At 42.6% G+C, this 15,710-nt stretch overlaps 1 protein-coding gene and 1 long non-coding RNA gene across 4 annotated transcripts in view; one reads left to right on the top strand and one right to left on the bottom strand.

Moving 5' to 3' along the window:
* LANCL1 (LanC like glutathione S-transferase 1) overlaps positions 1 to 2,638 on the top strand; it is a 36,235-nt gene extending 33,597 nt beyond the window's left edge. For 2 of the 3 annotated variants that reach the window (XM_079980679.1, XM_079980678.1), the window contains one exon: positions 541 to 688. In XM_079980679.1, coding sequence (XP_079836805.1) covers positions 541 to 617 — 77 coding nt within the window. In that variant the 3' untranslated portion in view covers positions 618 to 688. Of the gene's footprint in view, positions 1 to 540 lie in introns of all 3 variants that reach the window. The other variant, XM_079980680.1, reaches the window with a different exon arrangement.
* On the bottom strand, positions 2,332 to 15,073 carry LOC307220247. Its single transcript, XR_013840787.1, has 4 exons — positions 14,073 to 15,073; positions 13,812 to 13,907; positions 4,060 to 10,551; positions 2,332 to 3,915 (listed from the first exon to the last, which is right to left on the bottom strand). It is a non-coding gene; the product is annotated as an uncharacterized lncRNA (long non-coding RNA).
* Between the last annotated feature and the right edge of the window lie 637 nt (positions 15,074 to 15,710).

The following is a 15,710-nucleotide window of genomic DNA, read 5'->3' on the forward strand; positions in this document are numbered from 1 at the left end:
CAAAGCTTATACTGAAAAGGAAAACACTGTAGAGCAGGCATCCCCAACCTTCGGCCCTCCAGATGTTTTGGACTACAATTCCCATCATCCCTGACCACTGGTCCTGTTAGCTAGGGATCATGGGAGTTGTGGGCCAAAACATCTGGAGGGCCACAGGTTGGGGGTGCCTGCTGTAGAGGAAGTTAAGTTTGTCACGTCTAGCTGTGGTAGGCCTGGCTTCCCTTGTTCCAGTACTTTAGGCTGAAGCCCCCCATAGCTCAGCTGGATCTGCGGGTTATCCTTAACATCCAGGGATCTGGGATCCTGCTCCACTTGGATTGCCACTCACGTTGGCTTTCAGAACCATTGATCGGCTAACTCTCCAGGATCCAAACAAACTTCTAAAGACTTTGCAGGGATTGTTTGGCTGCCACCAGGCTCAGTAAAGAACCACAGAAACCAATTCTGCAGGGTCCGTTGCGTATGCTGCTCTAGAGCTAAGGAAACACCACATTCCTTATGCTGTAAGTAATTGCTATTCTATGACTTTTGTCTCCTCAGGAATGGCTGGAACAATATATTTTCTTGCTGACCTGCTGGTACCAGCCAAGGCCAGGTTCCCAGCTTTTGAACTGTAAATTCCATCCCAGCATGAAGCTTGTTGCACTTCATATCTTTGGAAAAGGCAGATTAAATAGATTTCATCTCATATCTTGGCTAACATGGGAAAATCTTTGGGGTTTATCAGTATTTTACATTCTTTTCAGTGTCCAATCTGCTTTTAAAAGTTACTAGCCGTTTTATTATGTGCATTGTTTAGGTTTACAGGTAAGGAACAGGGTTTTAAAGCTGGCAAATGCACTATATTTTGTTGGAGTATTTTTTAAAAAAAACCTTGCTATTTTATGTATCTTATTTTGAGGAAGGGAGACTTTTCCCATTATGAATATATCTTTCTCAGTTTTAATGATAAGGGTGCAACTTGGTTAATGTTTTGGAAATATAGAAGGGATAAAATATATGGAGCCCAGTTGTTTGTTGTGTGTGTGTGTTATCCCTTCTATCTTTCAAATTACATAACATGTAAGAAATAAGGAGGGGAAAATACAGTTGGAATTAAACATACAGAGAACAAAGGAGGTGTAAATTGGGGTTATTGCATTCATAATCTTCAAGAATAATTATTAATATTGGAGGGTAATAACATTTATTTCCTGCTCCCCCTTGTGTTAAGAGGTATTGTCCTCAGGGTCTTGTGATACTCTCATTTTCAAGCTGGAACCTTGGTGGGGCTTTTTAAGTAGCTACAGCTACAGGACAGGTTGTTCTTGAATAACAGCAGTGCTTGCTTATGACGTTCTTCAATATCTCTGCAAAGGCTTGTAGCTATGACAGGAATGTACCAAAGTCTTGTCGTTCTACTTTTAAGCAAAGGTTCTGTTTACTGCTGCTTGCTGCATCAGCACCCAGTGCATAAGCTTATAACCCCTTGAAGTGATAATGCAGTTTCTTCAGTGAATGCTTTGAGATCTGTGGCAACCTAGTCTAACAGAGACATTGTGCATTTGCACGTGTTACCTCATGTATTTTTCAATCTGCAACAGATTGGAACTAATTTGCATCCTCTATAGCGCATCAGTGTGCTACCAGTTCTTTGTGAAAAGGGCTATCTAAACTGTAATTTGGTGTCGGACTGCAACGTGGCATAAGCTTGACTTAATAGTAGATTCTCAAAGTATTATTAAAAGTGGAAAGTACCCGTATGAAGTCAGGTAGGCAGCAAACCTCAACTCATCTGGGGCTGTGTAAGTGATATGGAAAGCTCAATTTCAGGTTCTGCTTCAGAGGATGACGAGATAGTTGGTCTCGGGGTCCTGGAAAATGCCCAGAGTGCCTGCTGCTCTATTGCTGCTACTATGTTCCCTTTGTCCAGCGTATCCAATATATGATCAGATTTAGCCTAAAGCATTTCTAGGTTTGCATGTCCCGATTCTCCGAGGTTAGGGGAACCCACTGAGGGGGCCTTGCCTGAGAGCCCCAAAATCCTGGAGTCAGCCTGGTAACTGTCACTGATAGCTGACTGCTTGGCTCCTTCCAGTTGATTGTTGGAAGCAACTGACAACTCTGTAGTCTTCCCCATCCCATGTCAGCATAAATTACTAGGTTTTCCAGTGTATATTATAATGGAGCAGCTTAAAAATACTTTCAGAGGAGCAGCAGCCAAAGGTTGATTGGGATCTGCTAGTAGATTTGCTGTAGATAAGTAAGTAGGTAAGTTTTAATAATAGTTCTTTAATAATAGTAGCAACAAAACAAAACAACTTTTCCCATCTAACTTAATATGCTGAAATGAAGAAAGCTAACCAGGAGCATTAAAAGACTATGAGCTAACTCTAAGGACAGATCTTTTGTGTCTGCCTCTGGGTTGTAGATTTTTCGGGTTCTAGTAGAAATACAAAGTAGATCTGAAAAACCTGAAGTTTACCCTGTCCTGTTTTAGACCAGTTGTTCTGAAGACGTTGCCATCTCCTTGACTTTCAGGCAAAGCATTTCCACACTGGTGTGGACAATTAAATTGAAGCCTTTTAAACACAATGAAGCTAATTTGCCTGTTGCCAGATGTCACAGTTGTCACAATTAAAACCGCTTTGGACCAGTATCTTGTCTTATATTCTTTCTGAACATCAGCTATGTTGTGAATAAATTAAAATTGCACTTCCAAGGACAGAGATTACAGCCTGCGCTGAACTTGCATCTTCCCTTTAACTATAGATTCCCTGGCCCTCAGAGTATGCAGTGAGTCTCCCCAAAAGGACACAAGCAATTGTCAAGAGTGGCACAGTTTCTCTCTTCCAGCCCAACATGCATTGATAGAGCACAGAGGTACACATACCCCTCTCAAAATCAGTAGCTGCACCCACGTGCACTCACAAAGTTTGTTGTTAAGCCCTTTTATGGGTTCCTGCTTTGAGAACTGCTTCCCTCTATTTGACGCCAGAGCCAAGGTGAGAGCGGGCAGTGCCTAGTGCTTGCCTATGTTTTAACCAAGGAGGTTCACCACAACAGCTTTGGGGAACCTGTGTGCCACAGAGTCACCATGGCTACAGCTTTTAATTTAGAAACATTTGTACCAGCTTATATTTGAATGTTTTTGAAACTGCAGGGGGAAATGGCTCATTGGCTGGAAGCTGTGAAACATTTAATAAAGTTCAACCCTGAAGAATAGACTCTTATTTTTCATCTTTCACGTGCCCATGTATATGTGTGCATGCTTATGTTCAATACTCATATCCTAAAATCAAAAATTCCACAAATAAAACAGATTTTAGTTCTTAAAGTGTGGAAAAATTAGCATGCATATTGGGTTTACAGTGAACAAGGGTGATGTGTAATGTTTGTCATACTTAGAGACTGCTTAAGCCACAAATTATAATGGGCCTACTCAGAGTATGACAAATGTTGCTTATCACCCTGTGTTATTTGTTATTTTTATAGACTTACAACATGATTACAACCTGCCTATAAATCTTTGTTACACATTTGATAAAATTGTTTAGAGGCGCTTAATGGGCTGCTGCTTCTCCAGCAGGTGGTGCTGCCGTCTGGTGGGTTCTTGCCTCTCATGAGCAAACACTGGGATGCTGTCTTAAGGATAATGTAAACCATTAAAGTCACCAGATTCAAAAATCTGTTAGTCTGTTGAAGTCAAAACTGTGGAGCCCTGTGCCTCTGAGAGCCTCTTGTGAAGTATAAAAGCTGTTCAGTCATGCAACAATTAAATGCTTAGGCTTTCAAGTGCTGCATGATTCTGCCCCCTTTCAGAGTGTTAGTGTTCCTTGGCTCTTAGGATTTACTGCTGCTGATTTTAAATGGGCCCAGTCATCTGATTTTAACAGCAGCATGGTTGCAGAAGTTTAGCGTGTGAGCCTTTTCTCTCTGTGCTAGGAAAACCCCTGCTAAATTTATGTGTAACAGGGTCCTTTTTTCCCCTTGTTGTATAAATAATTTTTTTTAAAAAAAAAACAGGGTCGTTTTAAAGGTATTGAAACAGAATCATTGGGGGGTGGGGAGTGTGAGAGCCTGTTCTGAGGAACTATCATCCCTACTAAGCGTCCCCTCAACCTCTATCATGGAATCCTACATAAAGGAGAAGGCAAACAGTGGTTGCATCACACATTTCCATAGTTGTGTGGGTCATTTATTCCAGTTATTTACACCCCATCCTTTAGCCAGAAAAGCTCCTAGGAATAAAGCTTAGGTAAAGGTAAAGAGACCCCTGACCATTAGGTCCAGTTGTGACCGACTCTGGGGTTGAGGTGCTCATCTCGCTTTATTGGCTGAGGGAGCTGGCGTACAGCTTCCAGGTCATGTGGCCAGCATGACTAAGCCGCTTCTGGCGAACCAGAGCAGCGCACGGAAATGACGTTTACCTTCCCGTCAGAGTGGTACCTATTTATCTACTTGCACTTTGACGTGCTTTCGAACTGCTAGGTTGGCAGGAGCAGGGACCAAGCAATGGGAGCTCACCCTATCACGGGGATTCGAACCGCCGACCTTCTGATCAGCAAGCCCTAGCTCTGTGGTTTAACCCACAGCTTAGGAATAAATAAAACATGACAGACCCTGCCCTCAAGCTTAGAGTCTGAAAAGCTTACACAAAATGAAAAAGTGTCGTCATAGCTTTGAGATGTGGCAACTCCCCCCCCCCATATGTTACAGCAGTCAAGCAGAAACGTTACCAAAATGGAACATTTGGGGTAGGGTGTGGCCACAATGCCTTTGCTGCAAAGCTAAGCAGGGTCCAGTATAGTTTCAGATTGGATGGGGAACTGTTGAGATTCCTGCATTGCAGGGGTTGGACTAGATGATCCCTGGGGACACTTCCAACAATTCTATGAATGCATACCAGAAAGGAATACTCTTTGCAAGAGGCATGCAGAGATAAGCAAGACTGATAAATCTTCAGATATGTCAGATGGCCAACGTTAACCCTTTGCTTCATAGCAGCTGCTACGTCTAACATTCTGCTCAGACGACTTCTTGAAAATTCTTCTACGTCCCACCCCCCCTTTAGACAGACTGAATGGCTGAGCCGCGTTCCACATTCCATGCATGCTATAAGTGCTTATTGGCAACAGCTGCAAACACAAGGAAAAAATGGCAGCACTTTTCCTTATATGGCAAACACCTAAGAGATCACTGGCATCTTTTTTTAGGCAAAATGGATTTATATCAGACTAGTAGGAGGCTAGCAGACCACAGCTTCGAGCACAGAGACTTGGTATCGCCTGCATCTCAAGGCACCTCCGATATCACTGGTATCTGTGGGTACCCCTTTCTTCTTTAGGGCTTTTCGGACATTTCCCCTCACACATTTGCCATCACATGATGGGCAGAATGGGGGGCTGCGCTCCCTGACCCTACATGGTGGCATTTTCAAACAAGCCTCTATATATTGCAGGCTGAATGTCTACAGTGGGAAACTTTTTCTACTCATTGTAGGCCCTCCACGTGATTTAACCCCATCCTCCCCTTAAGGGGTTCTAAAGTGTACATAAAGCCCCCCAATATGTGGAGGGGTGCAGCAAGGCCAGGGAACAGGCCCCCGCTCACACAATGGATGCCTGAATAGGGCTTTTTGGGGTCAAGAGATCTGTGGTGTAATTTTTGCTGAAAATGCCAAAATAAACCAAATACATGCATAATTCAAAGTCTTTGGCTTGATATGTTAAAGCTAAGTCAGACAACAACGTTTATCTGTGGATGCCGCCCCCCTGTTAATGTTTACGTAACTTAGGTTTCAAACTATGTCCACAGAATATCTAGCTGGTATTTTTTTATAGGGCCAACCAATTACTGCATTTCAGTATGCCGATCAGGCTAGATCAAAGACATGGTGTGCTTGTACTGCCCTTTATGCTATTCACCTGGAGATAGATATACCTGTTTCAGAATTTCCTTAAAGGTACAATGGATTATTTCAAAATTAGACGGTAGCTGGCTGACAGAGACAAGTTGTTATCTGTAGGTTTATATGCACTGAGGTGAGAAAGATAATCTAAATTATTTGGGGAACTTTACCATTCTTTGTTTGGATAGTTTGCAGTTCTGCAAATTGTTTAAAGATAAAAATTTAAACATATATGTATCCATCTCCCGTGTGAGAAATTTTGGAGATTGCTTAACTAGTCCTCCTTTCTGCATGTCCAGATATGTGAAACCAGAGCTAATTTTCTAGAAAAATAGGTGCTGGAGCTCACTATGAATGTCTTATAATGGCAGTGGCACCCAGTTCTGGCTGAAAAAAAGCCCTGTGTAAAACAAATCTGCACCATCTACAATTTTAGTGACTAGAGAAGAATGGCATATATTGTCAGTTACAATCCAGAAAGCTCATGCTGAAGTTTATGATCTCGATATGCTACATTATATGTGTGTCAACTATTGTAAAAGAAGGAAAGGACCCCTGACAATTAAGTCCAGTCGCGAACGACTCAGGGGTTGCGGTGCTCATCTCACTTTGCTGGCCGAGGGAGCCGCCGTTTGTCCGCAGACAGTTTTTCCGGGTCATGTGGCCTGCATGACTGAGCCGCTTCTGGTGAAATCATTAAAATTAATATTTATTAAGTTTCAAATAACCACATATAAACACAAATACAAACAACAATAAAAACATACAAAAACCAACAAACAAAACAAAAACAAGTATAAATTCAAACCTTATTTTCTAAACCTAATTTCACCGACCTCCTCACACCTCCCCCTTCTGTATTCTAATCTCATTTATCTTATCAGCAAATCCATTCCCATATTTCCCATAGTTTTTAATAATTCTATTCTTTTTCCTTAATCAAGGCCCCTGCAAACCACTAATTTTTAAACCCATATCTTTTTAACCTTCATTAATTTTATAATATTTATCAAGATAGTCTTTAAACTTCTTCCAATCTTCTTCCACTGTCTCTCTGTCCTGGTCTCGGATTCTGCCAGTCATCTCTGCCAGTCCCATATAGTCTGTCATCTTCATCTGCCATTCTTCCAGAGTGGGTAGATCTGGTGTCTTCCAATACTTTGCAATAAGAATCTGTAGTAGCGTACATAAAAAAAGTTCTGTCCTTCTTTAACACCACATGGCTTACCATACCCAGGAGAAAGGCCTCTGGTTTCTTCAAGAAGGTATATTTAAATACCTTTTTCATTTTGTTATACATCATTTCCCAGAAAGCCTTAATCCTTGGGCATGTCCACCAGAGGTGAAAGAATGTACCTTCATTTTCTTTACATTTCCAACATTTGTTATCTGATAAGTGGTGAATTTTTGCAAGCTTGACTGGGGTCATGTACCACCTATAGATCATTTTCATAATATTCTCTCTCAAGGCATTACATGCCGTGAATTTCATACCGGTGGTCCACAACCTTTCCCAGTCAGCGAACATAATGTTATGACCAATATCTTGTGCCCACTTAATCATAGCTGATTTAACTGTTTCATCCTGTGTATTCCATTTCAACAGCAAGTTATACATTTTTGACAAATTCTTAGTTTTGGATTCTAACAACTCTGTTTCCAGTTTTGATTTTTCCACCTGGAAGCCAATTTTCCTGTCCAACTTATAGACCTCCAATATTTGATAATAATGAAGCCAGTCTCGCACTTTGTCTTTTAGATTCTCAAAACTCTGCAATTTCCACTTACCGCCCTCCTGTTCTAAAATTTCACAATATTTTGGCCATTTAGCCTCCATATTAAGTTTTTTCAAAGCTTTTGCCTCCATTGGTGACAGCCACCTTGGAGTTTTGTTCTCCAGCAAATCTTTATATTTAATCCAGACATTATACAATGCTTTCCTGACAATATGGTTTTTAAAACCTTTATGAGCCTTAACCTTGTTGTACCACAAATATGCATGCCACCCAAAGAAGTTGTTAAATCCTTCCAAATCCAAAATGTCTGTATTCTCGAGAAGCAGCCAGTCCTTTAACCAGCAGAAAGCTGCTGATTCATAATAAAGTTTCAAATCTGGCAGGGCAAATCCCCCTCTTTCCTTTGCATCAGTTAAAATCTTAAATTTTATCCTGGGTTTTTTGCCCTGCCAGATAAATTTAGAAATATCTTGCTGCCAACCCTTGAAATAGTCCATCTTGTCCACAATTTGCAACGTTTGAAACAAAAACAACATTCTAGGCAATACATTCATCTTTATAACTGCTATTCGACCAGACAAGGAAAGCTTCAAATTTGACCAAATTTCTAAATCTTTTTTAACTTGTTTCCAGCATTTCTCATAATTATCTTTAAATAAATTAATATTTTTAGCTGTCATGTTAATCCCCAAATATTTTACACTCTTAACCACAGTTAAACCTGTCTCATTCTGAAACTTCTCTTTCTCAATAGCTGTTAAATTTTTCTCCAATACCTTAGTTTTTAAATTATTCAATTTAAATCCTGCCATTTGACCAAATTCTTGCATCAGTTCCAAAACTCTTTTAGTACTAGATTCTGGCTCTTGTAATGTACGCTTCTGGTGAAATCAGAGCAGTGCACAGAAACGACATTTACCTTCCCGCCCAAGCGGTACCTATCTATCTACTTGCACTTTTGGGTTTGCTTTCGAACTGCTAGGTTGGCAGGAGCAGGGACTGAGCAACGGGAGCTCACCCCGTTGCGGGGATTTGAACCACTGACCATTATATGTGTGTCAACTATTATAGGATACATGAAATGCTGTTGTGGGGGGTGGGATCCTCTCTCTCAGAAGACCCACACATCTAATCTCAAGCAAGCAGCAACACTCTCTTCAATTTGTGCAGCGGAATCCAGTCCATTTCTATGCATGTTCTACTGGCTTTATTGTGTTTTCCTCTAAAGTAAGTGTACATAAAATTCAGTGCTAAGGTTCTTCTTTACATGCACATGAACTGGGAGCTTTTTAAAATATTTAGGTTAGCTGGAAAAGATTGTGCACTGTGCATTCATTTACCCAACTGTTGCTAGGCTGATTTACAGTCTCCTGCTCCAGCTGCTTACATAGAAGGCAGCCACTGAGTTGGGAGGAAACGAATTATGAAGTAGGTCCACAGCAAGAGGTGGCTGCTCAGACCTTGATTCATCTTAAGAGTCTGTAAAGAGTCTGTAAAAATGGTGACATGGTGTCTAGGAGACTGCTGCTAGAGAAAACAAGGATGGTATTTGAGGCTGGCAAAGAAATATGAACTAGCTCTTCTCCCAAAGAATTTCCACATGGCTCAGAAATTTCCGGAAACAGGTACAAGTGTTTGTGCTAGAGGTGTTCACAGCAGCCACAATTTGTTGCAATTTTTGCAGTGACTGTAACTGAAACCACGGGCGATTCCTCATCATCTGTAAATCCATTTGGAGACAGACACATAAATAGTTACCCTTCAGCATGCAACAGGGTACAGAACTGGAACAAATGTTTCACGACTGTTGCTCTAATAGGATTATTTGAGTTGATCAAATTTCCAGTACAGTCATACCTCGGGTTACAGACGCTTCAGGTTGTGTGTTTCCGGGTTGCGCACCGCGCCGAACCTGGAAGTACCAGAACGGGTTACTTCTGTGTCTCGGCGCTCACGCATGCGCAGAAGCGCCAAATCGTGACCCGCGCATGCACAGGCATGGTGCTGCGGGTTGTGAACTCTGTGAGTTGTGAACGTGCCTCCTGCACAGATCATGTTCGCAACCCGAGCATCCACTGTATCGGCCGTTAGTCTTCTCCGATAAAGAAAACAATGCCCGACCTGAAGAATTTGGAGCAAATGATTCAGCAGAGGAAACACAGCCCAGAATAACTAAGGAGATAGTACAAGAATACTTGGCTAGTCTAGATGTATTCAAGTCTCCAGGGCCAGATGAACTGCATCCAAGAGTATTAAAAGAACGGGCAGATGTGATCTCAGAACCACTGGCAGTCATCTTTGAGAATTCCTGGAGAACAGGCGAAGTCCCGGCAGACTGGAGGAGGGCAAATGTTGTCCCTATTTTCAAAAAGGGGAAAAGAGAGGACCCAAATAATTACCGCCCAGTCAGTCTGACATCAATACCAGGGAAGATTCTGGAGCAGATCATTAAGCAAACAGTCTGTGAGCACATAGAAAGGAATACTGTGATCACCAATAGTCAGCATGGATTTCTGAAAAATAAGTCATGTCAGACTAACCTGATCTCATTTTTTGACAGAATTACAAGCCTGGTAGATGAAGGGAACGCAGTGGATGTAGCCTACCTTGATTTCAGCAAGGCATTTGACAAGGTGCCCCATGATATTCTTGTAAAGAAGCTGGTAAAATGCGGACTTGACTATGCTACCACTCAGTGGATTTGTAACTGGCTGACTGACCGAACCCAAAGGGTGCTCATCAATGGTTCCTCTTCATCCTGGAGAAGAGTGACTAGTGGGGTGCCACAGGGTTCTGTCTTGGGCCCGGTCTTATTCAACATCTTTATCAACGACTTGGATGATGGACTCAAGGGCATCCATAGAGGAGGGAGAAAGGTTGTTTTCTGCTGCTCCAGAGAAGCGGACACGGAGCAATGGTTCCAAACTACAAGAAAGAAGATTCCACCTAAACATTAGGAAGAACTTCCTGACAGTAAGAGCTGTTTGACAGTGGAATTTGCTGCCAAGGAGTGTGGTGGAGTCTCCTTCTTTGGAGGTCTTTAAGCAGAGGCTTGACAACCATATGTCAGGAGTGCTCTGATGGTGTTTCCTGCTTGGCAGGGGGTTGGACTCGATGGCCCTTTTGGTCTCTTCCAACTCTATGATTCTATGATTCTATTATAAGTGCCAAACCCCTTCCCTCTAGTAATCATGGTAGGAGGAGAACAATCGTATCTGCACATGGCTTTCTGCACCAATTCCCCTCAGGTGTTTTTATTTTATTAGGGTTCATCCCAGACAGAGCAGTGTGATTACTTTTACTATTTGCTTCTCTTCCTGCATTGGCTGCAACCTATTTACCCTCCTCACAATCCACTGTATCATTCATTAATATGCCTTCTTGTATACTGAACGCTCGGTATAAGCTTAGCCTTCCGAACCAACAACAGGTTTCTATGAGCATGTGCAGAGTGCATTTCCATCACCACACCAATCTCCACTTTTAGGATTAGGATGCTAGCGCTCACATATCAAAAGTAGGTCTTCCTGGCATGCTTGAGCACATTCGTCTCATTTTAGAAATTAAGTACTACCATGCTCTTAGAAAGAAGAGATGTTTTATGAGTTGAGAAGAGCCAACATGACCTCAGTTGCTCCCACTTGAAATTAATATATACATATACTTAGCCACTGGGCACCTCCTGCCACTGAACTATGCCAGCCGATCAGTATAGGAACAATGGTCTAGAAACTGATGCCTGAGTTTTGAGTTGTATTTTCCTCTTCCCTCCATGTCCCCTTTCCTTTGTGTGTTGTTTGTTTGTTTGTTTGTTTGTTTGAATATAGGCGTACGTGTAGGGAGTGACTTGTTTTGATTTCATGTTAGCCTGTTAGCTGCTCTGGGAGCCTTTTTGACTGTACAAGGTACAAATGCTCTAAATTAAGCAAATAAACAAATGGTAAAGGTAAAGGGACCCCTGACCATTAGGTCCAGTCATGGCTGACTCTGGGGTTGCGGCGCTTATCTCACTTTACTGGCTGAGGGAGCCGGCGTACAGCTTCCGGGACATGTGGCCAGCATGACTAAGCTGCTTCTGGCGAACCAGAGCAGCGCATAGAAATGCCATTTACCTTCCTGCCAGAGCAGTACTTGCACTTTTGAAGTGCTTTCGAACTGCTAGGTTGGCAGGAGCTGGGACCGAACAACGGGAGTTCACCCTGTCGCGGGGATTCGAACCGCCGACCTTCTGATCGGCAAGTCCTAGGCTCTGTGGTTTAGACCACAGCGCCACCCGCGTCCCTAAAACAAATGGTACAGGTACACATTACACAGCTTTTGAATTGCACAGCTCTCAAAAGCTTCCACACACATAAAGTGGCTGAGTTTTATATGATCTTCCACACACATTTTTATACTCTCAGTGATCAAGTCTTAGCAGCAAATGTCTATATCAGAAAATTAGTCAGTAAGGCTGCACACACGTTCCTGCGAGTATGCCCCATTGAATGCAACAATATTTATTTTGTAGTCGTATGTACACTGTAGAATTTCTTTTTGATCTTAATTCCACCCTTTACAAAAGCTGAGAGTGGAGTTTAAAAAATAATAATAATACAGTGGTACCTCGGGTTAAGAACTTAGTTGGTTCCGGAGGTCCATTCTTAACGTGAAACTGTTCTTAATCTGAAGCACCACTTTAGCCCGCTGCCACCGCGCCGCTGCCACACGGTTTCTGTTCTCATCCTGAAGCAAAGTTCTTAACCTGAGGTACTATTTCTGGGTGAGTGGAGTCTGTAACCTGAAGTGTACCACTGTAATCAATATTTTAAAATATAAATTATGTTTTTAAAATCCTAATGGATTTTTTCCTTCAACAAAACCAGCACAGATCAAGCAACAGAAATCTATCTAGCAATAGAAGAAAAACTAAGTTTCTGGGAGATGCTGAAGCCAGAACATAGATTAGTTTCCACAAGGTGTAGTTTGGACTGAAATAAATTAAGAAGCAATTAACATATGTTTGTTGCTCTGTGTGACAGCTGCAGTCAACCTCTCATTCCTTGGAGCATTTAGTTGCATAAGAAATGCATTGACAAACCCATAGATCATATTTATATGTATACCAATAAAGCTTTATGTAAAAAAGTACATAGATAAGTTATTTATTATATTTTACATGTATTATGCAAACAACGGTGTAGAGGGCCAGTGGCAAAGTACATGCTTTGATGCAGAGGGTCTCACGTTCAATCCTGGGCAGGCTAAAAGAATCCCAGGTCGTAGGTCCTGGGGAAAGACCCGCCTCCGCCTGAGAAACTAGTAAGGTAAAGGTAAAGGTACCCCTTGCCCGTACGGGCCAGTCGTGTCCGACTCTAGGGTTGTGCGCCCATCTCACTTAAGAGGCCAGGGGCCAGCGCTGTCCGGAGACACTTCCGGGTCACGTGGCCAGCGTGACGAAGCTGCTCTGGCGAACCAGCACCAGCGCAGCACACGGAAACACCGTTTACCTTCCCACTATAAAGCGGTCCCTATTTATCTACTTGCACTTTTGAGGTGCTTTCGAACTGCTAGGTGGGCAGGAGCTGGGACCGAACAACAGGAGCTCACCCCGCCACGGGGATTCGAACCGCCGACCATGCGATCGGCAAGCCCTAGGCACTGAGGTTTTACCCACAGCGCCACCCGCGTCCCTGGCAAAACTAGTAGCTGATGTCAATCAGAGTAGGCAGTTTCCAGATAGATGAATCCATGATGTCACTCTGTATAAGGCAGCACCATATGTTCACAGCCATTTTAAAATGCAAAATTCCTTTCTGACTTTAGGAATCAAGTTCACCTGCTAAAATAAGCTATGATGTTTAGATGTCTAGATACCTCTTTATTCTTCAGCCTATACAGATTTCATTTATTTCTGCTACGTCTATTCAAAAGTCTGCATAGTCCCAAAATAGCCTGATGGACCATTAGATACTTTCAGTCTGCTTTCCAGCCAGAGACCAATATATTAAAGTTAAGCCTAGCTTAGAGGGGAGTGGACTCCCGTACCTTTAACAGAAGAGGGAATCTCAGCAAGTGTAGCAGCAGCACCTGTTGGAATTTCCTCTTCTGCACAACTAGCCCTGTCCAGTTTTGTATCTGGCCACTACGCTTTTCGTTTTCTGCATTTGGACAAGACTTCTATGTTTTGAATTAAGCCTTCTCACCTGTAATAGCTTCTTTGACTCTGCTCTTTAAGAACACCAGAATCCTCTTGGCTCTCATGGCACGCTTCCTGATCTTTAGTAAACAGTCCAGTCGAGCTATTGGCTATGATAACAAAAAAAAATCCTCTTGAATTAATTTGTTCTTATCAGTTTATACTTTTAAACAACAAAACTTTTTTGGGATAATCTGAACTTCTTGCCTTTGCTTCTCTCTCTCTCTCTCTCTCTCTCTCTCTCACACACACACACACACACACACACACACACACACACACTGTGTGTTCTTTGGATCCAGTCTCTGGAGTCTGACTTCACCCTGTTCTGAATTGCTGTCTTATTCTTTAAGATTTATAGATCTATATTTCAGTCTAAGCTGTTGTTAGTTTCCTTCTTAACAATCTCTGATCACGTAAGATATATGAGAAGTAGAACAACATTCTTTAGCTACATGCCGCTTGCCTCTATTGCTAAATAGGGTATTGAGGGGGTGGCAATGGGTGTTTAAGGAAGGTTAAAAGATCTGCCTTGGAATAGGGCTGCCTTAAGAAATGAAGGGGGCTTCTCGGATTATTTTTGATAAAAACAATAGCTGCATTTCATCCTACATCTTTCCAACGTAATCAATGCATTTTTAAAAGAATTGTAGATAATCAACAAGTAGATAAAATAATGTGGGAGAGGCAAGCTCCTATTCTTCTGTAAGACATTTGCGGCAGGGGGTGAAGCACCACTACTTTCCATTCTGCTCTTTCTCAAAGAAGACGGGAGGCAAACACCTGCTTCCCTATGATCTGGTTAAGATTTCTGCTCCCAGACTCAGGAGTTCCCTCCCTGGAGAAGTTAGACTGGCTCCCTCCTTTTTGTTCCAACAGGCCTTTGGGAACTGACTGCTTTTAATTAAAGGGCTGGTGTTGTGCTGTTTTTATTGTAATTATTTCACAGAATCAAAGAATTCTAGAGCTGGAAGGGATCCTGAGGGTCATCTAGTCCAGCCCCCTGTAATGCAGGAATCTCAACGAAAGCATCCATGACGGATGGCCAGCCCACCTCTATAAGCAGATGTATGGTTTAAACCAGGCATAGGCAAACTCCAGCCCTCCAGATGTTTTGGAACTACAATTCCCATCATCCCTAGGTAACAGGACCAGTGGTCAGGGATGATGGGAACTGTAGTCTCAAAATATCTGGAGGGCCGGAGTTTGCCTATGCCTGGTTTAAAGAGATGGTTGATAGAGAGATAGATTTAATCCTATCCATGTTTAATTGGTGGCGCTGTGGGTTAAAGCCTCAGCGCCTAGGGCTTGCCGATCGAAAGGTCGGCGGTTCGAATCCCTGCGGCGGGGTGCGCTCCCGCTGCTCGGTCCCAGCGCCTGCCAACCTAGCAGTTCGAAAGCACCTCCGGGTGCAAGTAGATAAATAGGGACCGCTTACCAGTGGGAAGGTAAACGGCGTTTCTGTGTGCGGCTCTGGCTCGCCAGAGCAGCGATGTCACGCTGGCCACGTGACCCGGAAGTGTCTCCGGACAGCGCTGGCCCCTGGCCTCTTAAGTGAGATGGGCGCACAACCCCAGAGTCTGTCAAGACTGGCCCATACGGGCAGGGGTACCTTTACCTTTACCTTTACTATTCTATATTTTAGCAATTCTTGTTTTTACCTGTAAGTTGCTTTGAGTCCCATCAGGGAATAAAAGTGGAACATAAATTTGCATAATACACTTTCATCCTGCCTTTACTCAGAAAGAAAACAAAATGAGAACAAAACAGTGGCATAATGTATATAAATTTCAAAGCAGCAGAGGTTAAAATACTAAACCAACAGGCACCCAAGCTCTTTGAGATGCGGTAGGAGACATCACCACTACCTATAAACATGATTCCAGTTACAGATAGGTAGCCGTGT

This window comes from Podarcis cretensis (genome assembly GCF_951804945.1).
Source record: "Podarcis cretensis genome assembly, chromosome: 1".
Lineage (NCBI taxonomy): Eukaryota > Metazoa > Chordata > Lepidosauria > Squamata > Lacertidae > Podarcis > Podarcis cretensis.